The sequence below is a fragment of the Falco peregrinus genome, chromosome 4 (genome assembly GCF_023634155.1).
Source record: "Falco peregrinus isolate bFalPer1 chromosome 4, bFalPer1.pri, whole genome shotgun sequence".
NCBI lineage: Eukaryota > Metazoa > Chordata > Aves > Falconiformes > Falconidae > Falco > Falco peregrinus.
Genome location: NC_073724.1, coordinates 10,418,681 through 10,443,821, shown reverse-complemented (window position 1 = coordinate 10,443,821; position 25,141 = coordinate 10,418,681). Strand labels below are relative to the sequence as shown.

The following is a 25,141-nucleotide window of genomic DNA, read 5'->3' as shown; positions in this document are numbered from 1 at the left end:
AATGGGCAATAGTAACTGAGTCTGGCTGGACAGCTGTATTTCATCACTAGATCATCTAACTCCTTAGGAGAATGTTGAGTAGAGACAGAATGTATAGAAATATTAAATGCCATGATCCATTAAGTCAGTCATGCATTTTTTTTATTTCCCTGGGGCCTATGCATTGGGCTGATATTCACAGACAGCAAAAGAAATACTCTTGGCAGAAAGGCCCTATCAAGTCTTAAAACCTTTTTGTAAAGCATGGATGTGCTAGAACAAGTATCTCTGGCGTCTTAAGTATGGGCAAAACAATGCATTTGCTCAAATCGTTGAGTCTTGCTTTGGATCAGCTAAAATAATTTGACTTGCATTTGAAAACATTTTCAATTAAGGATGTGCTAATGTGAAAACCTTAGTCTGAAAAAACCCGAATGTTGAACATAAATGTTTAGAGCCTCCTTTTAAATTACTAGACCATGTGAGAAAATAATTGTAAATGTACTGGTGTCAGTAAAGATGCTCTTAAGAAAGTAAAATGGTTGACATTATGTTCTACAGAATGAACAACTTCTTCAAAAAACTCAGTTCAAAACGTGAGTTTTTGAGCATTTCTGTGTTACCTCATCTGGGTGCAAGAGAGAGTTTTTTTAACACATCATATAATTGGTGAATAAGTAATAAAACACTAAGCAATTAAAAATTACAAAGCACAAGAAATAAAAAATACTAGAGAATTGGACAAATATATATATATCAAATATGTTAGCTAGGATGCATCCTAAACTATACGTAGACATATTTGTCCAAGCATATTTTAAACACAATTAGTCTCTAATTAATTCTATGCAGTAATATGTATATAACAAACCGTAATGTACATTACATGTACATAAATTGTAAGTAAATAAAGATGCAAGAGATGGTAAAGTTATATAACTCTATAATTTTGTGGTTTGTGGTAAATAACTTTAAAATGTCCTCAGGTAGTTGCTTCTTAGTCGATGGTTAGAAGATGTAGGAAAGCACACACTTTTGCTAATTATCAAACACTTAGGAAGAGGAGAACCTAACTAGAATCTATAGAGAATCACATTATGAGCACTATTTTTTCTGTGTCCTCATTCCACAAATTATATGGTTGAGAGGTCTGGTAACGAATAAAATAATTCTGCTTCCACTCATCATTGGTAATTCTCTTCTGCAACTATTCTCACGAACTCGAAGTGTACATACATTAGGTAGTTTTCAGTAAGAGAGATACCGGTTTGGTTTGACCTTGGTTCCCTTTGCATTGGCATTGCATTGACAGTGGTTTTTTATAGACATTTTTCTCTTCCAAAAGCCAGCGAAATATCTCACATTTATAATTGCTTTATAAATGGGACTTCATCCCACACATATTTTATATGTAGTAATTGCCACATGCAGTTCCTTTTACTTGGTTCATCTTACTAACACAGAACAAAATTTCACTGAATTCATAATATTGCGCTGGAACTGATACATACTGTATATTTACACACCAATATGTTTTATGGAAATGAACACATTTCTTCTTGGGAGCATATTTTCAAACTTCAATTGCTCTTTACTGAAGCCAATTTTTTTCAAACAAAAAAAATGCAATGTGTTTCATGTCTATATATTTTTATTCATGCCAATATATTGTCACAGTTGGATAGATTTAACTAAATTAGTAGTTACAGTATTTGTTCAAACCAATGCATTTTTGCTGGCATCTAGTCAGTAAACGTTACCCAATATTTATTTCTTTTTTAGGAATCGGCTTCAACTGAACCCCTATAATTTAAACCATCAGCAACTCACCTCCACCACACAGAATTTCTCACCCAAACCAAACAAAACCTCAACTCTCCTGTTCCAGCCGATGAAGTATGGTAAAGGGGTAATGTAAAAAGCCAACACACAGACTTCAGTCAAGGTACATCTGATCCTCTGGTTTCCACATAGGCCCATAATGGTGCGCTGGGCCGGTTAACTGCACTTTCTGTGATGGTGCATGTTGCCTTCTGGAGAGGGACCCGCTACCCTAGGGGAGCCGTGCTGCCACTTTCAGGTAGGAGGGGGCAAATATAAGAATTAAGGGCATGCTACTGCAGTGATGGCTGTTACCCAACCAGATTTTTCTTCAAGGCTAGGTGGCAGCTGCAGGGGGGGGGTTGTATTGAGCTATGTAAATAAGTCCCACTTTCCAAATTACTATTTTAAATGTGATCGTGTTTAGCAGTATTGCAGCTCGAGATAGAATCTGTCTCTAACTTCTGTCACTGCCAGCTTGCCTTCTCCATACCTTATTTCCCGTGGGTCTTTCTTGTTGTTGTTGGAACTCTGCAATCATATTTTGACTACTTCTTCACTACCCTCTAGATTATACAAAATTTACTTAAAAATATATATCATAGAACATAACACAGAACAAGTGTTTCTAGAGCTATGTTTCACAGCTTGTAATACTGGAAGGTTCTCCCTCCTTAAATTCTCTCTACATCTCTCACTGTTTGCTGGATTCAACAGAACCACAATGTTTTGTCAAATAAATAAGCCTTCCTCAGGTATCATATTCCCTCCCTAATGACTGACCACTGATGCTATCGAGAAGCAACACTACGGTCATGATTTATCCCTTCAGATTTTGCTTGTCCTTCAAGGCAAACTCCAGAGGTAGACTGACCCTATACGACACAGACAGCTCCTTCTAGAGGAGCTTTTCAGGGAGATGCTCAAAGTCTTGTTGATCTGGAGGAAAAAGGTACGCAAGCAAATTAATAGAGCATGTAGTGGAACCAGGAGATGAAGTGGTTAGTGATCTGTCTATTGGGGCTGCACGCAGTTTCATTGACTATTCACCAACACCTGTGAAATCTATGCCGTCTAGAAAAGAACAAGTAGGAAATAACTGAGAGGCAACTACTAAGAAAGCTGGCTGCTCTGCTAGAGGAAAGGTTTGGCAGTTTTTGAGTGAACACAAACAAGAAAAAAATTGTGAGATAAGAGAATGCAATATGAGACCTATGCTGAAAGTGTAGGGGAAGCCAGACAACTTGCTATTTACCAATTCAGCCAGAGGGAAAACTAGTGGAATCTTTCTGAATCATGCTTGGAGATTAAATTATTTTGTTTTGTTTAGCATTAGGAGTATTTGCAAGTATCACTTTGATGGATATCAGGATAATGCAGAAGAACTTACTTCTGGTTCTGATAAAATGTTTACCGCCTGCATCTGGTTTTCAGCATTATCTCCTGTTGATGTTTTAGGGTATTACTTTTTACTCTGTTCTGAAGTGTATTTCCCGAGGAGTCCCTGTTGCCCTTTTTGACTGGAAGTAATGAGGCTTCTGGCCATTCTGTGCATGAGCTCCAGCTCCACAGACCAATTACAAAGTCCTGTCCCATTTATGTTAGGTTTAGATGCAAGCTGCTGCTGGATGTCATAAGACGTGATACAACATTTACATAAGCTGTCAAATTAACATAGCTGAATTAATCAGAAGAAGTATGACATCACATCTGGCAGTTCTAATGATTTTAATCATACATTTTTCAGATACATAGTTGGTCAAATAAACCAGGGCCTTCTGCTTGGGATGATTCTTTTCTTGTTTTGAAAAACAGACAGAAAAGTCACGTCAGCATACACAGCATAAAGATCTCTTTATGCATAAAGAACTCCTCTCCATTGCAGTGGTTTGTTGGTGGGGTTTGAAACCCAGGTTTAATATTCAAATGTTCAGTAAAGGCTTCTGCTGTGTAAGGAAGAGGAATAGTGCTAGCCACCCCCTACCCCCACCCCCCTCGCCACCACCACCACTGTGAACCAGTTTCCTATCAACACGTTGCTAGCTCCTTTCAGAACTGATTGAGCCAGAAGAGAATGGTAAGAACCAGCATTTCTGGTTATGCTTCTGACATGAGGTGTGATGAAATGTCCACGTTATGGGTTTCTGGGAAGAAAATGTCAGCTGGTGTTAGTTCTAAACATGCAGACTAGCTCTTCCAAATGTACTAACATGGCAAAGACATGGAACTCCCATGATGTACAGATGGGTGCTTCATTCCTACACCTGCCAGGGGACCTCTTTTCACAGTTTCCAGTCGCTAAGCTGGGAAGGCACTTGTAGCTTTCCTGTAATGCTTCCTGGAACAAGACTACCATCAAAAGCATGTTTTGAAAAAAGTACAGAACTGCCAGTTATCATAGTTAATGCAAAAGCACTTCAGGATGGATTATAGTCCTGCTATAGTGAAGGGTTTAAATTACTTATTTTATCAGATTTTTTTATTCCATTCCCCAATCAAAAATAATTTGATTTATATTTGTTGACATTCTTAATGCTGCCCTAAAAATGATGACGAGTTCTTTTTTGTACTCTCTAAAATATTTTGAGAATCAATCCCCATTCATTGCTGCTTTATGTGCACTTAACCCTAAGAACAATTGTAAAAACTTTGGCTACTGTGTATTTTTTCAGTAGCAATTAAGAAAAAAAAAAAAAAAGTAAAGCAATTGTGTACTCATCCACTAGAGACAGACTTCAAATGCTTTTCTGTCCTAGGTGACACTCCACTGCAACATCCGTGATCATGTTCAAGTAACCTACTAAAGGCATGGAGATGTACGTGGTGTTCATCTGATTCGAAATCATACACATGACAAAACTTTAAAATGTATTTCTGCAATTTGATTCTGTACTGTGGACATCTTTTGGAGACAGGGTGAACTCAATATAAATCCTGATGCAGTCTCAATTGTTGCTAGACATAATCATCACTTGCTAATGAACAAAGTGGAAGATATGACTACAGAATACATAACTTCCCAGCTCCCACTCTAGTGCAAGCTCTTTAAGGTGAAGTTGACAACTGTTAGCGCTGCCTTAATGATCTGACACAACACACTCTTCAAAGAAATGAGCTTTTGAAGAGCTTCCCTCTCATATAGGTAAGGCTATTTCGTCGTTTAACTCAGTAAAGCTCTTTGGTGTTAAAGAATGGGACATCAAGGTGGAAATTCAGAGAGGTACTGTGCAAAATACACTGCATTGTGTTGGAGGGGAAACCTTAATAGAAAAAGGTTGGAACCAGAAGTGAAAGAACACCTGATTATAAGCATTTGGGTGCAGAGGAATCCTGCTCTCTGACATAAGGCAACACAATTCCCTCCATAGATTTTTATAGGCAGATTCAGCAAATTAAACATATGGTACACTGCTGTCATTAAGAGGTTTTGGCAAAAGGTGGACGATACTGTGCTAAACACCAAGTATGGAAACACGAAGAAGTAGCCTGCCATCTTGGTTTTCTTACATTCAATGTCTTATCTGTTAGGCCACAAGCAATTTAGGACTGCTAGCCAAGAGTTACTTACACTCCCAAAGAAAACCTTCAAATTAAAAACCTCCAAACTTTCTCAAGCCTATCAGAGTCCAGGCAATACTGCAAAAAACCCAGAAAGTTCTTTATTGCCATTATCTGGGTTCCTCACAACAGGAGCTGGTCTTACTGCTGCTGTGGCGAAGGCATCTCTACATGTTGAATTGTGAGGATACCGGAGACCCACATCTGCAGCTCTCAGGGAGACGGGAGGACAAGCAGGGGAGAAGGGGCTTTACGCCTCCGTGGCGAGGACCGAAGCAAAGCGGCTGGGCCCTTCCCGCAGCCCCGGTCTCTGCCCGCAGCTGGCAGGCGCTTCCCCCCCGCTCCTCCCCGCGGCGCAGCGCAGGGCCGGGCCGGGGGCGGACTGCACCCCGGGCGCCGGCCCCGGCCCCCCCTCCGCCCCTGCACGTCACTGGCGCCTCCGAGGCAGCGGCGGGGACGCTGGATTCGCGCTGCCGTCCCCGTTCCGCGGCCGCGCCGTCGGTTCGGTGCGCCTCGCCTCACCGCGCGGCCCCGCCCGCCCGCGGGCTCCGGGCCCCGCTCCTGCCTGTGCCGCCGGGACGGGAGGCACCGGGCGGCGGCTAAAGCCGGTCCCGCCAGCCCGCGCGCCCTCCGTCCCGCCCCGCCGCCCGGCCGGCCGCGGGAGGCGGCTGATCGGCGCGGCTCCGCGCATGGCTGCGCAGAGAGGCCGCCCAGCGCCGCGCCGACCACCGCCGGGGCTCTCCCGCCCCGCCCGCGCAGCGCTGTCAGGCGTCAACGGCCGCGCCGGCGCCCGGGGCGCTGAGGCGAGGGACACCTTGCCGCTGCTCCCCCGGGGCGGGGCGCGACCGGCCTACCGGCGGCCGGGCTCCCCGCCGCCCCGTGCCGCCGGTGCGGCAGCCGGGAGGGCCGCCCCCCGCCCCGCCAGCTGGCGCCCCTCTGCCCCGGAGCGCCGCCGCCTCTCCTCAGGTGCCCGCTGCCGCGGCCGCCCGGCCCCGCGCCTCGCCGCCGGCCGCCAATTCAGAACCGGCTCTGGACAGCGCCCCGCCGCCCGCCCCCGCCCCTCCCAAGTCGCTCACCGCCCATTGGCTGGAGCGGCGCCGCGGAGCCGAGTCTCCTCGCGATTGGCCCAAGCCGGCTGCCACTCAGCGGCGCGGGAGGTAGGGTCTGGCACCTCGCTCGCGGCGGAAGACTCGGAGAAACGCCCGTTTGTTTTGTAACCTGGCGTCTCGCGCCTCCTCTGCCGCCGCATCATTGGCGGTCCGGCCGCACCTGGGGAGTTTCTATTGGACAGCCGCTGGTGCCAGTCACACACCCACCTGAGGGGGCGGTGCGGGAGCCGATAGGCGGTGCCGAGCCGGTGGGGGTGTGGCCAAGGCGGTGGCAGGGGCGTGCCCACGCGGCACAGGGAGGGCCGGGGTGTGGCGGCAGGGGCGGGGCGAGGGGCGTGGATCCCGGCAGAAAGGGGCGGGGCGGGCGGCGTGGGCGGGGCGAGGCTGGGGGAGCCTCGCAAGCGGAGATTGCCCTTGTGTCTCGAGCCGGCAAGCGGCTGGGAGCGGAGCAGCCTCCCCGCGCGCCGCGGCGCCAGCGCAGCCCCCCGCTCCCTCCCCCCCCCCCTTCCCCCTTGCCAGCGGGACGGGACGGGACGGGACCGGAGAGGCGAGTGGGCGGGCGAACGGACGGACACGCCGGCAGGGGCGAGGAGAGCCAGCGGGGGCACCCGGCACCGCTCCGCGGGGGGAACCTGAACCTGCCCAGCAGCGCCGGAGCCAGCGGAGTGAGCCGCTCCCCCCTCCTCGTCGTCCTCCTCCTCCTCCCTCCTCAATCCACCCCCGCGACCCTGGTCCTCCTCCTCCTCCTCCTCACCCCACTGGATACAGCGAGGGAGACACTGCGGCGGAGGCGGCGGCGGCGGCGGCGGCTCCTGCGGGGGGAAGGAAGCGCCCGGAGAGCGGAGCGGCGGGAGGCTGCGGATCTGCGTGCCTGGCGCCCACCCAGCCCGAGGGGAGCCCCCAGGATGCGGCTGAAGCCCGGCGCACTCCTGCGCTTCTACAGCCTCTGCGGGATCCTCGTACAAGGTACCGCCTCCTCCCCACCCCTGCCCCACGCGCGGGGAGGGAGGCAGGGACGCCGGGGGGGGGGAGCACCGCCGCGGCCGGGGGCATCCCAGCCCCCTCCGCCCCCCATCCCCGCCGCCCGCTCCTGACCCGCTCCCTCCCTCGCCTCTCTGCCGGCTCCCTCCTCCCCGCCGCCCTCTCCTCCCCGGGCGCCCCCAGCCTCCCGCTCGGGTAGCGCTATCCAGCGCTAAAGCACCGCACGGCTGTTAACCCTTGCTGCCCTTCCCCCGTCAGCCTCTTCCCGCCCTCGTCCGCCCTCCGCGCTTCTCCCCCCACCCCCGGCCCTCGCCACCCTCCCGTCCCCGCCGCCGCCAGTCGCTCGCCAGCCCCTGCAGCCACCCTTTCAACTCCCCGTCACCTCCCCGCTCGCCCGCCGCAAACGTGCCCCGGAAAGTGCGGGTGCCGCCGCAGCAGCAGCGTGAGCGCTGCAACAACATCCCGGGGAAAACGTGCGGGCTCCAGCCGTGCCTCCCCGGCGGGGGGGTCCGTGCCTCGCCGCCGCCGCGAATGCGTGTCTGTATGTGAGGTATAAAATATATACGTAGGGTAATCGGATGAGCCGGGGGCTCAGGAGCGGATCCCTTCACCATCCTGCTCCAGGCGGCTCATCCTGCAGCTAGTTCCCAGACTGGATGTATTCCTCTCTCCCTCCTCCCCACCGCCGCCCTCTCGCCCGCCGCACCGCCGCCGCCGCTCCCCCTAATTAACGTTTATCCGTCCAAGTCCGTACCGTAGCGGCCGCCGCGGCGGGAAGCCCGCGGCACGCTGCTGGGCTGCCGGCGACCGGCGCGTCTGCCCGCCGGAGCGCTTCCCCCCGAGCTCTCGCTGCGGGGGGGACGGCGAGCCGAGCCCGCGGCGCTGCGCTGCCGCCGAGAGTTTGCCCCCTCAGCGGCGGCGGGATGGCGGCGCAGCCCCCCCCTTCCCGCCCCCCCCTTCCCGCCCTGTGGGGCCCGGGCGGGGCGGGGCGCGGGGGAGGTAACGGTCGGGCGCGAGGGTCGGGGAAGGCGGGCGGGGGGGAGCGGCCTCTCCTCGGGGCGGCTGAGGGGGGCGGCGGGGCGCCTCTCCCGGCGCTCGGTGTGCGGGGTATGGCCGTGCGGGGGGGAGAAGCGAAGAGACGATTAAACTAAGTGACCTTGTAAGATCTATTTCTCACACCCCACCCCCCCCTCCCCGCCGTTTTTTCCCCCCTTCTCTCGCCTCCGTCGTGCCATTTCGCATCAACTTTAATACATTTCGCGTTTCCCTCGGCTGCGTCATGTGTCGGGCGATCTCCGGAGGGAGCCGCGGCCGGCAGCCCGCAGCGGGAGCGGAGGCAGCCGCTCGGGTTTCCGAAACACACGAGCCTCGTCCCGTGTGTGTGTGTGTGTCCCCCGCCATCGGCCCGACACCCCCGGGTGCCCCCGCTCTACCTCCCCGGGAACTCACCGGTCCTGAGGCGGGAGCGGCGGGGGCGGGGGGAGCGCGCCTGGCAACTGCCGGGAACAGTTTAATCGGGCAGGTTATTTGTATTCTTTACCAATGTTTATGAGTTGCCCTGTACGTCACCGCACAAGGGGCTGCTGTGTTGGTGCTATACAGGATTATTTATTGGGGCATGTGTGGCGGGCTGCACCTGGGGGTTGGCTCCTCGCTGCCTTTTACATTGCCCTGTGAATTGTCAATTCATTGCCCTGCAAAGGAGCGGGGGTGGGGGGTAGTGGTGGGGGGAATCTTCTGGACTGACTCTGTCACCAGTAAAATCGGGGCTGCTGCTAGAGGAGGAGGATTGGATCTTTGCTGAGATGCAATCAGCTGCATTCAGTGCATCGCAGTTTGGAGAGTAAACCAGTGATTAAAAACAGGGATGTCTTTCACGGCAGTTGAGGGAGCGTGCCAGGCAAAATGTAACTCTTGTCAACTGCGTCAGGTAAAAAAAACACCCAAAACCAACAAACAAAAACCAACCATGTTGCAAGAAAAGGGGTGTAATACAAATCTGACTGTAACTGTGTGAAAATAACCAGATTGGGCCTGTCCTTGTGGATGGGGAGAAGCGATGCTTAACATGTTATCCAGCTTGCCCTCCAGGTGTATAAAACATCTCCCTCTTCTCAGTTTTTCACACAATTATTTCTTCACCTCCTGATTAAAACTACAATCAAAAATGCTTAGGTACTCTGTATGCCACACTTCAGGAGCGTGCTGTTTCAGGAGGCACCTTTGCTGGGCACTATTTGATTAAAAAAATATAACCAAGGAGTGGGACATAAAGAACCTGTAACCCTCAGACAGGAGTGAGAGGAAATATTTTCCACTGCCTTTTTCTCCTAAGGTAAGGGCGGATGGAGAAGAAGAAGAGTAAATATTTTCTAGGGGAAGACTGTGCTGAATTAGTGACTGTATCTGACAGAATATCAAATTCATTTGGTCCACCTTACAGTGCTACTTCATAAATGTTGTTTTCTCAGTTTCTGTCATTTATTTTGGCACAACTGGCAGACGCAGTTACCATATTAGACACATTTCTTGTTGGCAGCTATATACCTGCATTTGAAAGTAGTTTTTCCTGTTGGCTTGCTTTGCTTCCTCTATCTGTGCTGTGAAGTGGCTCAATGGATTTGTTAGGTTTCTCTGATTTTCAGTTTGTGGGCAATGGGATATGTGGGTTTTTCGTCAGCTGTGTACATAAATAAGATCTTTGTTCTGAGGAGTCAAAGAACTTCTGGATTGTAACTACGGATGGTTCCTGTTAGTGAAACTGAAGTTAGTTAAGTTTAAAGACAAGGTGACAGAGTCAAGTTGACGTGTGTCCTGTATGGAAGTGTGCCTTTCTGGCATGATCTGTGAAGTCTCGCTTAAGGAATCCGTCCTGAGTATTGATGAAGCATCAGCTGAAGGAAGAGGACATAGAATAATGCTTCTCAGCTTGCGTGTGGAATAACATTAACAGCAAGCAGCCCCTTCAGAAGAGAGGCAGACAAGAAGTAAAAGAGCCCAGTGTCAACTGCTTGCTGTGAAAGGGGAGCGATGGAGGTGGAAGAGGGAGTAATAACATGTTGAGCTGAGAAGCGGTTTGTCAGCCGAGTTCGGGTATGATATTAGTCTTCTCTGCCTTCTCCAGCGTTTGCTGTGAAAATAGTAGGATCTCTGGCTTGTGCACTGTAATGATTCTGGAGTACTTAAACAATGTCCAAAGGGGTTAAACTGTTACGTATGTTTACAGTCAGCCTCACGTTTTTGGTTCACTTCGGTTTTTTTCCAATTCAGGAATTTAGTCTCCCTTAGACAAAATTTAACGGTGGGAGGGCAGTTTATATTTAGAATAACTCAAGTACATCATCTGAGCTGTTTTTATGCAACCTGAAAAGTTCTTTATTGTTAAGAGTTATCCAGTGAAAAACTGTAATATTAAAAATAGTTTTGTTGGATTCATAGTATATAGATAAGGGTTAAGATTATCCTGGAATTGTAGCTGCTGTAGCCCCCTGCTGTGTGATAATGCAAATGGCATCTAATGCCTTACTGTGCTCTGCTTCTGAGAAGGCACTGGATAGTGCTGTATGTGGTAGCAAATGATCTACTTTCAGTTCTCTGCCAACACCAGGCAAATCTTCTCAACATGGTTTCTTCAGACACTTCAAATGCTTGCAACCTGTCTAATGAAAATAACGTAGGGACACTTTAATTTGTCTGAAACTGTGATCACTGATGCAACAAATCAGTGAAGACAGATAATTGCTTACAGGTGAGACTTTTTTTTTATAAACCCAGCTCTATTATAAACAGAATTAAAAAAAAATATGCAAATGGCTATTGCTCAGATCATCTAAGCTCATTTAAGACAAGATTGTCATGCATTACTCAATATCTTGTGTATCTAGATTCTGTTTTGAATTTTCAGTACAATTTATGTTAGCGAAATCTTGGCAACCCAATGCTATATGTGTAGGGATTGTCTGGACAGCCAAGTGTTGTTACACTGGTATGGTGTATAGCAGGTCAAGACCATGTAATTCTCTTAAGTTCTGTGAGGGTATAGACAATGACAGAACAGAAGATAATAATTTTGATATAATCTTTATTTGGAATGTTTTATATGTAGGTTGAAACATAAAATACATCATTTACTTGATAGTGGCTGTCTTCATACAACTTCTGTCATCTAACCAAGGCTTGGTAGACTTACAAGGTGTTTAGTTCTCAGGATAGTTCATATTTTCTGATTTTTTTTTTCCTTGATTTCTTAATTTATTGATAGTCACAGCAGTTCATGTTCAGTTTCAGAACGTGAAGTAAAGAAACAATCCAGATTCCCTTTGACAATGTTACACAACTTCCCTGAGGATACATCAATAGGAAACACTCACCACTCACCTTCATAACGTTTATCACTCTTACTCAAAATATTTATGAAGCTTCTATCGTCAACAGTAAACAGTTTTGAAGTTTCTCACTGAAGAAGTAACTCGACAGAAATGTTGAGCAAGGGAAGCACCTCCATTGAAACAAATAGATTTTTCTTGTCTATTGTTAGTTATTTGTTTATTTTAGAGGAGTAAAACAGCAGATTTCCCCCTGCTTTTAAATTTACTTAATTGCGGGTTGCAATTTCATTTTAATGTACTTTAAATGTTTTTAAGCTATAGTTTTTTGTTGGTGGGAACCAAGGATTCTACAAAGAAACCCAATGAGCTTTCCCATCACTCTGGCCTGATCGTACTATTGACAGAATGTGTTGAATGTGATTACCCTTATTGTTCCCACCAAAAAATTAGTCTTTTAATATTGTTCTGTGTAAAGATTGGATTTTGAGTGGGTTTTTCTTTTTTAACTTATGCCAGATTGGATGGAACTTTGAGCAGCCTGATGGCCCTGCCTGTGGCAGCGGGGCTGGAACTAGATGATCTTTAGGGTCTCTTCCAACCCAAACCATTCTATGATTCTGCATCACAAATGGTGATAAGTAACAGATAACAACTGTATGTTTGGTAAGGACAATGACATTTGGATGTTGCCAAGAGAACAGCAATATAACCAGAGTGTGGTTGACTTGTGTTAGAACTATTATTCCCTCTTCGTCTAACATTTTAGAAGTAAAAATAGAAGATGCTGTCATTGTCCTCTTAATGCCTTCTCCAAGAGAAAGAAGGAATACTTCAGTTCTATTTTAAAACATGAACCTAATGGCAGACTAATTCTGCTAGGCACTCTCAAAACAATGGAAGGTTTTCACTGGAAAGAATGCCACTGCCCTGCTTTTTAAAATGCACATTCCAAAACATGTAGAATGGTAAAACTATTAGACATAGCTTAGATGTGTCTCCTGGGATTGCATCAATATTAAGGATGTTCTTAATGAACATATCCCTTCTTCCCGAGGAGTTTTTGAGGCGTGTTTGAAAGGAAGAAAGGCAAATAACAAATACCAGTGGCAAGGAGTAAATTGTAAAATCATGATTTCTCTCAGAAATCTGCCCTTGAACAACTTACCTTTCTACATGGTGAAAATATTTTGAAAATAGAGTAATTTAAAAAATGAATGTGGGTGTCTTTGCAATGGTTTTCAATGTTGTGAGTTTTGCTTGTGGTTTGTTGGGTTTTTTTTAATTTTGTTTTTTCTGTGGACCTATTTCATGAACTTTTCCCTTCATTTTATAAATGTAGATTAAAGAAAAAATCCAATTTTTTTACATTTTCTCTTATGTTAATGCACAAATAAGTTCAGGATGTGTGCTTTAAATGGCAGTACATAGGGCACTATTATAATAGCATTTTAAGGGGGGAGAGGAAGAAGCAGAGAACATTTATTCCAGTGACAAGACAGAGTGCTAACACTGGAGGCTGTTTATTGCATCTTCCAGTGTGCTCTCTTAATACTGATGTTTTGTGTGTAGGACTTTCTAACATCGGGAACTTGGCAAAAAGGATTTACTGAAAAATGTGGGTAGGTAATTTTGTTGTAGATGGCCTGGAAGACTCACTGTTTCTTCCTTTAACAATGTCTGTCTGCCTATCGTTCTGTCTCCTTTCCGTAACATTTGTAAATGTGAAAAATGAAATCATACTTGCAACCCTTCCCATCCTTTTATCTGCAAAATGGAGATACTGGGATCTGTGTAAGCCTTATTCAGGAGTGGTTTTGCTGTCTGACAAGTTTGGGATTTTGGAGAGAAAGACCATTCATTCCTAACCATGAGCTGAGTTGTGTTTACTGTTTTCTAGGTTATTCATATGGCTTTTGGAGAGTATGAATGTTTTTATAGCTTTCACATTTTAAAAAGCAGCAAATACATTTTAATATAAATTAATATTAAATTCATAAATGTAACTTTTTTCTATTTTATAATGCTCAATTTAGGATTCTTCTGTTTTTCTTTACATAGCTGTTAAAGATTATTAACTGTCTATAGGCAGCTGCTCTTCGGTTTCAGAAAAATAATTAGTGTATAGTCTGTTTGTCAGTTTGAATCCCTAAAGCTCCTTCAGAGCTGAAGGTTTCTCTGTGTAAGCTTTGTTCACATAGAGATATGTTATTGAACTCTCCAGCTTATTATTTGTTCTGTGAATGAAATTGGGCAAGGTTTAGGTTATTTGTAAAACAGTGCATGTCGTTGTATATGCAGTATAGCGGTTGTCTGCATAGCTTTAATATTCTCTCTGTCATCATCTTTCTGTAATCGGTTTGTTGACTACCTGTCTTTTGCTTTGTTGGATAGGAAGGATGGTGCAAGGGAGACTGTTTCCTTACGTTAGAGGTTAAAATATTTTGGTTATATTATAACCTTCTTTCATACTGTGGTATATATCAAACAATGAATCTAATCCTAGCAATTGAATTGCCAAATCTTAGCTTAAGTAATCAGAGTATGCTGTTAAATACAAAAATAATTTGTGACCACGCAGGGGAATACAGTTACGCGTATCCAGATATTGTCAATATATAATGCATTGCATTATTACCACTTCTTTGGGCAGAATAGGCCAGCTGTACTGACCCATCTAAGCCTTAAAACTCTGGCTTTTTAAAGTTCAGCAGTGGAAACTCCACAACTGCGACTGACTGACAGCTCTGAAGAGAATAAGGCCAAGTTACTTCACAGTGGCACTTGTAGTAGGCACTTCGGTATTTTCCATTTGTTCTGATATTTATCCCAAACTGACCTACATCTGCTGGATTAACAGTGTAACTTGACCTGCTTTTATTCCTGCTATGCTATAAGGCAGGAAGGCTGTTCTGGTTGGTCCCTAACGAGGGGAAAAGCCATACTAGTTGAAGCAGAAACAATCAATTTTCTTTTAATTAAAAGATTGTACAAAATATGTTCCAGTGTCAAGCTCATTTTATATTTATCCCTTTCAGAGGCTTTTTTTCTTCTTCCTTGAGTGTTAATATGTTTGTGGGTTTTTTTATACATGAAGTTTAAATCTTGATTTGCTAGTTGGTGCATCATTGTGACAAAATTGGTGGATGTAAATTGAAGAACAGTGATTTGTACAGCTTATAAAGAGAAAGTAAAACTTTGAGATCTGAAAACACTTGTTGACACTCCAGGCCATCAACTGAATTTTATTTTTTTTTTTAATCTCATCAAATATACAAAAATGTCAAACTGCAGCTGTTTGCAAATAGGTAAATAAATGCATTGACAAGATATACTACTTAGTAAACTGATTACTAATCAATAATTAACAGTATCTGAAATCTGTGACAGGTCATAAAATGGTTTAACATAGTGGAATTTACTGTAGTATTTCTTTGACATGAATTCTTTTGTTAACATCTAGAATAATAGTAGTGAAAATAAGAGAAAGTCTTTTCTGTATCTTTGGAGGAAATGTTAAACTAATACTGCAATTTTTCATGAGTTTCAGTAACATGAAATATCTTGTTCGTTAGAGTAAGCATGACACTGCAGTTTCCTCTTAACTTTACCATTTTTTTAGCTTTTCCCTTGCACTTGCAGCTTTCTAAAAACTTTACTGATGTCTCCAGGCTTGTATAGTGTGGCATTGTAATACTGTGAAAAATAGGTGAGATTGGGACTAATACGGAGGAGGAAGCTATATAACCATCTTGTTCAATGATAATTTTGGTTAATGAAGAATGGTATTTGTACAGTAAAAAGGGAATCCCTTCAATTTTAAATTAAAACCAATTGTAGCAAAATTAGCAACACCTGGATATCATCTGACAATTAACTAGGCTGTTACATACTAAAAGAGAGTGTGTCTCATCTTTTGGTGTAAAACCAACTTAGCAGTGAATCAGCTTTATAGGCTGTGTTTTCTCTAAAGGCTGGAGTCCTGAATCTAGCACGTTACGGTGGCAGGCTGTATTTTGACTGCTGCTTATGATCAGTATGATGTGTATGTGGACCTGAATAGTGTATAAGTTAAGTATGGGCTAGCACCTTGACTATTTGCCCAGCTTCTTCAGAACATACTCCTTGGATTATTTGGAATTTTTTTGTCAAGTACTTGGCATCTCTCTCCTCACTAAATTTAAGTTACAAACATTGGGTTACAAACTGGTGGCTAATGCTGCTTTTTGGTATGTGAAATGCAATGTACTGCCATTCTTAGACTGAGTCTCATTCACTTCTTGAAGAATGGTCCAGAGCTCACCTAATTTCAGTATTTTCCCCACAGAATAAGTTTGAGTTGTAGAATTGGTTCAGACTAAAAATAAAATGTTTTCTGCTTCCTAAGTCATCTTTGTTTTGCAAACTGATATAAATCATTATTGCTTTGCTGTGTTCTGAATGGTGAATTTAGGAGGTTGTTGGAAGGCACATAATCAATAAAAATATATGGGCCATTTGTTTTTATTTATGGTAGATAAAAACCTCAATGGCTTACAGACTTTATTTATGGGATAGTCACATACGTTTAACATGCGAGATTAATGTAATGTCAAAATAGCTTAGCAGATAAGATTGTTTTAAGTGACTAAGCTTTTACATATTTTGAATAAGGATCACTAGATGGTATGTGCCATTTAAAGTAACGATTGTGGAATTTCCCAAACCATCTTTGGATTTTGAGGAAATGAAATGTATCAGACTTTGTATAGATTTGCTTTTGTCGGTTAGCAAAGCAGGTGATACTTACGTTCTACAAAACCAAGATTTTTTTTTTCTAATCTGATGCAAAATGGAGTATCAGGAAATCTGAATAGAAGGCATTTGAACATGTTCAACATGAACATTCTTCTTTTACTGTGACATCTAAAGTGCAGATGCATTTAATGTTCATTAGATTATGCCTGTTCTAAACTAAAATATGCTGTGAGTCTCAACAGGAAACCAGAATCCAGTAGTCTTTATCATTTCAAGTGAAAAAACCCCAAAACATTCAGTTTAATGATCTGTTAATATCATAGGCTTATGTCTTTTAATTGGTCATTAAAAACTCTTGTCATTTAAACTTCTTCCAGGAAGGAGATATCTTCAGAAAGAAATGTCAACATAGATGACTAGCTGGTCACAGATAAATGTGGCTTTGTCTCCCCACAGGCCTTGTCTGCCTAGGATGCTTGGGAGGAAAACAAGTTTGTTTCTTGTGCTTGCTGCTTCAAGACTTAATGTGGGGAAACAGCAATAGCCCTACTGTGAATGCATGAAGGGATCGCCACCCTTAAGACTGTGAGGATAAAGGTCTCAAATTTTGATTCTATATAATCTATTTATATTATTGTGTCAGCTTTGCAACAAGTGAGCTATGCCACGCCAACACCTAAGTGGCCTTTGTGGATGATGATCTTGAAAAAATTTAGTACGTCTACAAAAGTGGACTGACTATTCTGCATGTGTAGCTATGTGGTTATCAAAGTGGATGATGATCTTGAAAAAATTTAGTACGTCTACAAAAGTGGACTGACTTCTGCATGTGTAGCTATGTGGTTATCAAAGTGAAGCACAGACAGCTGTGCTAGTAAAACTTGGTTAAGGTGTCGGCACAGTAGGAGTAGGTAGCTGCTTAGCTGCTGCTGTTGTGTCGTGGTAAACTTCTGGATTGTTCAAAGACACATTGTGTTCTCTAGCAGGGAAATCAACATGAAAACTTCCAGTCAGACTAACAGCTAAAACATCTGCCCCATTTCTGAAAGGTTTCTGCTATTTGCAGAGTAGAAAAGTAAATATGAAACAACTTGCATCACCTATAATTAGATTTTCAAACATGCTGAGGCTTTTGTGATGTTTGTACCATGAATGTATTTTTGCATCTAGAACACATGTACTATAAAGTGTCAGACTGCTGTACAGGGAAATCGATACAAAACCAGTATTTTGGTTAAATTGGAGAAATGGTCCCACAAATAATAGGGACAGATGAGCAATCCATTCAGTGTTTGTGGTGCTTCAGAACAGGGTTTGTATTGTTGCAGATCTCTAGCATTCTTGCATATGCAAGCTTCCCCCTGCCACCCTGAATACACTTGTAAAGTATCTACATCAGATGCTTGTAATACCTGACAAACTTGTTAGTATTATTTCCTATGGAAATGTGGCAGATTTCATTGCAGAATACACATACATATGTGAATATAGATTACAAAAATAAATCAATGGATGATAATATTTGGAAACTTTTAAATAGAGAACTAGGTGGTGCTGTTCTTTCATCTTTGTAGCTTTGCTGAATTCTTAAGTATGGACTGAGAACACCAGGGTACTACTTTTCAAGAATGAATTTAACTCTCTTAAATGTTTGAAGAAGTTACTGTTTCTGATCTCATTGAGAATGCAAGTCTGAGAGCTAATAAGTGCACAATACAACACTTTATATTTTTATGTAGAATAGCTTTTGCATCCAACAAATGGTTTAGTTTTATCCAGCATGGTGTTATACTTCCTTTTATTCTCAGTTTGAATGACTTCAGAGTGAATCCTAATAATTTTTTTGACTCTTTTTCTTGGCTGTGTATTCAGGATTATTTGGTCAGATCAGTTTAGCATGATTAGATGCATGAACCTTTAATTCCTTTTCCATTGTTAGTTTCTTAAACATTTTGAAACCAATTTGCTAACAGCACAGAGATAATCCGTCGTAACTTGAAGAAATCTGTTGTAACTGTGTAGTAGCAGTATGTAAACCACAATTAATTAAACAAGGAAACAGATTTATCAAATTTTCTTCCATTAAAAAAAAAACAACAAAGTTTAATTACTGTCTTGTCTCAATGCCATTAATGCTGTAATAGAAAATAGTGAAGCTGGACTATAATGAACTGCCTGGGATCTAGATAGATTTGTCATATCAGAGTTCAATGTTGCAGCAGAATAATGTCTAATTAGAATCCAACTTCTGTATGTAGCACTTTGGTAGAGAATACCTCTCATTGATCACTGCTTAAACAGGAATGTCGAAAAAACAGATGGGAGATAAAGAAATAAGGGCAAAATGTACTTCTGTCCTGAAAAAGTGATGAAAATGTGCTCTAGCTAAGGCAAACTTACGAATGTGTTTGCTCTAAGTAGGTAATTGCTTATTCAAAGAAGAAGCTGTAGCTGTTAATAATCAGAAATGGCAGAGTGAGAAAACACTTTTCCTTGATGTTTCTCTCCCCTGTTCTTTCTAAAGTGCTGCAATGTAGAGAGGAAACTGAAGCAGAAAGTTTGTCGTGTACTTTTTAAGGTTAGAGGTTTTGTAAAATACACAAATAATACTTGTAAGATTGCAAATTAATATCCACCAGGGTTAAAAGCAGGGTTATGTTGATTTTTGTAAGATTTCAGTGTCACAGCTGTAGTTATTGTTATTCCAGTGTTTAAAAAGTACCAAAAGTTGTTTTGGTTTATTTTTGGAAACTGCAAGGAAACCCAAAACAACTGTAATTCAAAAAGAAATAACTTTAAGAATCTCTTTTCATTCCAGACAATCAAGTATTATTTGTACTAAAGCAGAAGCCACATTTGAATAGTGTGTGTTAATAGACTTTGTACAAACGTTTTGGTGTGCACCATTAAAACTAGTAATAAAACCTCGCTGCCATAGTTAATTCAGTGCTTAGCATTTGCTTGTTCCAGAATTATGTATCAGGGACAGCGGTTCAATTTGCACGGGTTAGCGGACTATTTACTTCTTTTAAAAGGGGTGCATGAAGAGATTGTGTTGCTAACTAATTGGTTACAAGCAGAAGATTTTTTGAAAGCATATTAGAAATTGAAAGTTTGGCTTGTGGATTAGCACATATTCGTGAATATTTGAAGTACTACATTTTTTCAGTATTTTCTTCTTTTTCAGGAAAGTGCTAGACCACTGAAACAGGTCCTCTGTGCAAGAGTCTTCCTAAAGAATCATTTGACTGGAAAGAGAGATTTTGATTTAAAGTAGTTATTTGCTTTGAATCAGAAAAAAATGAAAAGAAATAAAACCAACAGTTCAATGTATTCTAGATGGGTCTGGGCTGCCTATCAGTAAATGGAAGACCACTTCGAAGTCTTGCTGCACTGGTCCACTCCTTTCTAAACACCTAAGTATGAAACATGTGAAGGAGTGAGGTGTTAGTCAGAGCTACGGGTGTTTTACTGAGAGTTTTTCCTAAGTTACGGTTGCTATTTTAGAATGTAATTTAAGCCAGTTGCGCTGAGTCTTACGATTTCTAAAACGTTTCCAAAATAATTTTTAGATAATGGATGTTAGTTGGTACTAGGATCTGAGGAAGAGAGGTTTATTTTTATTTCTAAACATAGGAAATAAGAAATAAATCTGAATTTTTATCATCTGTTCTGTGTAGATTCTGGGAAACTCAAAGATTCTGAAAGCATCAGTAAAACTCTTTTATTTGTCTTCTGAGTACATTAAAATAACTCTGTTTTAGGTTGTTTAGGTTATGGTTTGTTGTTTGGACTTTTTTCCCCCCCTTGTCTCCTGGGTGTTACCAGATTACCAGTAAGGGGAGAGATCTGAACTAGGTACTGAGTTTTAGGTAACTTTTCTATTTGAAATTACTCAGGTTAGTACTGTAGGTTTTTTTCCCTTGGCTTACATTGCAATGAATAATTTATACATGAAGTGCAAGATAACACCATATATAAGGTTACTTTTCTAATTCAAAAAGAGAACACAATGCAAAGAATCTTTAAAATATTTTGCTTTTTTATTTGTGAGAATATTTTTCTTAAACGTTCTTTGATTTCCAAGGTCCCTTATGCTCTGTATTCCGCTTCAGCTTTTAGTTCCTTTTAATCTTTTATTTTATCTCTTTTTCCTGCATTGTCTAGGTTTATCATAAGATTTTATTTTCAGTATATTAAATGAGTTGAAGATCAAGTAGTCTGAATCAATATGAAATTATCATCTGTCTCAGGCCAAACATATGAAAGCCACTCTTACATGAAAGTTCAACCCAGGGTTTTCTTCTCAGACATAAAAAAAAGTAAAGTTTTATGTGGCTTTTTTTATTGGTGCGTTGTTTTTTTTTTTGTTTTGGTGGCGTTTTTTTGGCTTGTTTGGATTTGGGTAGGGATAATGGAGAAAACACTAAACGTTGTCTGATTTAGTGAAAAGAACAACCAAGAACAGCTTAACTTCCATTGCACTTATGGAAGGGATACAGGTTGTGAAAAGGAGAATTACCTTGGTTTTTGAAGCAGTATCTGTGCTTTTGCTATGGGTGCACCACACTTCAAGTTCTTAGATACTTAATTTTGATTTTTGCAGAGTTTCACTTTGTTTTTATAGTATCCTGATTTCAGCTGGGGTGGAGTTAATTTTCTTCCTAGTAGCTGATACAGTGCAGTGTTTTGGATTTAGATTTAATGTTGATAACACACTGATGTTTTAGTTGTTGCAAAGTAGTGTTTACACCAAATAAAGACCTTTTTTGCTTCTTGCACCACCCCACCGGCACAAGGAGCTGGAGGAGACAGAGCCCAGACAGCTGACCCAAGCTGGCCAAAGGGATATTCCATACCATAGGACAATAAATGAGGGGGAAAGCTGGCTGGGGACTGCTGCTCAGGAACTGGCTGGACATTGGTCGGTGGGTAGTGAGCAATTGCATTGTACATCACTTGTTTTGTATATTCTATTTATTATTATTTTCCCTTCCCTTTCTGTCCTACTAAATTGTCTTTATCTCAACCCACAAATTGTACTACTTCTACATCCCACTGGGATGGTGGGGGAGTAAGCGAGCGGTTGTATGGCGTTTAGCAACCTGCTGGGTTAAACTATGAGACTTAGTTCTTCGGTTGCCACAGTTACAGTAACTGTTTACTGTCAAATAATGTTAAAAAAAACCTATTTAGTATAACTTCAGTATAGAGTATGACTTTGGTTTGATTCTTCAGACAACTCATGCTTCAGAGTTCAGATTAAAACTAAGTCAGATGTATATAGAGAACTTAAACTTGCTGTTAAAGGGAAAAAAACCCTGAAATCTTTCTTCCAAATATGTAATTTAAAAGAAATATTTCATATTTAGAGCAAACAGAGTACTTTCCCTTTTTTTTTCCTTGATAATGGGATCTTGGAACCTTTAGGTTTAACTTTTTAAATGGTGGGTCATTGACTCTAATTACATTTGAGCTCTAAGGCTATACAGGCTCATGATAAAAATATTTTTTTGTAGACTTGTTTCATAGTGTTTGGCATGATTAATTCCTCTTGAAAACCTCTATCTGTGCATAACATTGCAAACATAGGGGATTTAAATGGAAGTTATAGGATAGACCCAGATTTGTGTTTGTGTATCTCTGTCTATGGCAAAACTGAAAATAAATGATCAGACAGACAGGTAAATAATATTTTACCAGTGCCTCCCCCCACCCTCCCCATCCTTTTCTGAATTTTTTGTGTGTATAAAACTTCACTGGCAACACTTAATAAAATTCTGAAGTCCAACTCTTCTGCCATGAAAATAGTTATCTAAACTTAATAAAAGATGATTGTATCTCTTCATCTGTGGTGGAGCTATTATTTGCAGTTGTTCATTTTTGTTGTGAGACACACAAGCATTGTTATCAATGCTCAGGTAAAACCAGGATTTTGTTAGTGTAACAATTACTTGTATGTTGTCTGTAATTTTTTGCAATTTCAGTTTGAATTGTAGGTATGTGCATGCTGTATACCTGTTTCTGAAAAGTCAAAGATGCAGTCACAGTATGTAAAAAGTCAGTCATGCGACAGTGTTGGTATTTTTATCAGCTTGCCAAGTGCATAAATTGTGTATCTTGAATAATTGCTGTATAGAAACCTCATGCGTGTAACAGGACCATTTTATTTATGCTCGTTTGTCAGCACCTGCATCCCAGAATCTTTATGTTAAATAAGTACTACTATTTTGCACTTTGCACCTGTGCATGCTGTTACATTTTCTGAGGACGCTGGCAAATCAAAACTTCTTCCCCCCCGCCCCCCAAATAATCTGAGACTGTGGAAGTACTGAAATACGTTCACTGAAGTTACACAATATAAAGCTTTTAGCCATCTAAAATGTTGCCTAAATGGTGACTCATCAAAAAATACCATGAGACGAAGTATGAAGTAAAGCAGAGGTTTTTTTTATTCTGCACCAACTCTTGTGTTGAACCTGTCTTATTTTACATTAAGTATATCTGAGCAGTTACAAGTTCATCAGCTTATAGCATATCTATGTTATGAGGCTGAAAGTAGAGATCTCCAAAGAAGTCTGGGAACTAGAAACATTGTGGGGCTATGGCAAAGTTAATCAGCCTCACGTAGCTCATCTTCAATACGCTTTTTTTTTTTACTCTTGATGGTTGCAAACAAATTTAACTTTTTGTTAGTATGTGTCCCTTTCTTCTCAGTGAATTTTTTTCATTTCAAATCATACTGTCACTGTACTAATGCTGATCTAGAAATTAGTCTTGGTTTCTATATATGATATTAGTCATAATATAAAGTAATGTAACAGAATGCTAAAAAATACATGTTGAAATTAAGAGTTTTGAGTGAGATGCAGGTGAATTTACAAAAGTACAGTACCCACTGTGGTCAGTAGAAATCTATGTGAAATGAGTTGGGTTGATTTTCTGTTATCGAAGTAAAAGTATATGGTGTGTAGTCTGCATTTATTGAATATGCATGTTTTAACAAACATCATATCGTTTAATCATTTCATTTGCACTGCTTTCAAAGTTGGTAGATTAATTGTCCATGCAGGAGTGCTCCTCTGATGAGAAAGAGTGGGCAAAGCTAAAAAGAACTTAAGTGCAGTATGTGAAGTGGTCTGTGTCACGGTCCACTCAGTAGACTCATGGTGGCTGGTTAACTATGATCTCGAAGCACAAAAATCAAGGCGACCACGCCAAGGGGTTATGCTTCAATCAAACAGCACAATTTTATTGTTTGCCCATAAAGTGGCGTGCAATAGGTAGAAAGACAGAAAGTGAATAAAAGGTAAAGTAAAAAGAAAGAGGATTATAGCTACCACCACGGGTCCAAGGCGTCCCTATCGTCCCAGGTCCAGGCAGCGTCCCGCCGGTCCTTCCTATCGTCATGATCCTTGGTGGGGAAGATCTCCAAAGTTCAGTTGCTAAGAAGGCATCTTTTTATGCCAAGCAACACACCATGCTCCTCCTCTGGTCCATGGACTTCTGCCAGTCTCCGCCCTCTCGAGCCAGGTTATCTTGCTGCAGTGGCGGGTAGCTTCAGATCAGGAGGCGTGTTCTTGTATTGTTTTCCGGTTCGTTGTTATGACCACAGTTGTGATCCATCTTCTGGACAGCTGTTATGCGGCCTTATTCAGTCCCAGGTTGCAGGGAGCGGCATAGTACTCCTCATACCGTGCAGTTCTCTTTCCCAGGGTCTCTGTGTCTTGGCGTCCATGAGGACCACATTCCATCTCCAGGTCTCTGTTGGCAATGTTGAGACAATATTGTTCTCTTTAGACCGACTCTTACAGTCTGGAAGTGAAAAGTGGAAACTTCTGAAACTGTTTATTTTTGTGCTCTGTAAAGAAGTCACTTCAAAAAGATGTACTATTTGTTTTGAAGTGTTGATGTCAATACAGCTGAATTATGGAAGACCTGTTACCAGCTAGTTGAAGAGAGTCAGTCAGGGTGTTGTTCCAGGTCATTGTAGGTCATCTGGCTAATGCTGGATGTGAAAGGCTGTACTACGTTCCAGCCTTTGTCCGACTTGTGTGAAACAGATGCTTTTCACTGAAGAGGCATAATTAATTTCCGTGAAATAGGTGGATGTCTGCTTGCCATTCTTTAAATGCAACCATTTTAGTCAATTTCTGTTAAATTATTTGTTGTTTGTAGCTGCAGGAGTTTATATGTTATGTTAAAGCTGTGAATTTCTTAGACGCCAAGGTAAGCTGAACAAATGGAAACAAGTGTTTAATAAAACAAACATTTCACTTGTTTTGCAGGCATTTGAGATTATTAACCCTAAAGAAAGTAGTTTGAAATGGAAACAAACATAACTGTTAATGCAACCTCCTCTTCTCACACAAACAACCTAAAATTTACAGCACTAGGAGGTCACTTGGAATACTTCTAGTGTTGCACTGAGTCTGGTTTAATAATTGTTTTCTTTCTTTCTCTGACATTTCTTTGTTAAGCAGTAGTTCTCCAGTAAAAGATTAGGCTACTTGCTAGCAAGGTGAAAAGGTAATACATCTAATAAAATATGATGGTATGAATTTTATTATGTATTTGAAGTACATCCACTAAATTTGCAGTGGCAGACATGCCATTCTTATCAGCTTCCTT

The 25,141-nt window shown here is 42.2% G+C and overlaps 1 protein-coding gene across 3 annotated transcripts in view; it reads left to right on the top strand.

Moving 5' to 3' along the window:
• The first annotated feature begins 6,859 nt into the window (after nt 1-6,859).
• The window catches only part of CADM2 (cell adhesion molecule 2), a 671,675-nt gene continuing 653,393 nt past the window's right edge, over nt 6,860-25,141 (top strand). For all 3 annotated transcript variants that reach the window (XM_055802814.1, XM_055802815.1, XM_055802813.1), the window contains exon 1: nt 6,860-7,433. In XM_055802814.1, the coding sequence (XP_055658789.1) occupies nt 7,373-7,433 (61 nt within the window). In that variant the 5' untranslated portion in view covers nt 6,860-7,372. The remainder of the gene's footprint in view (nt 7,434-25,141) is intronic.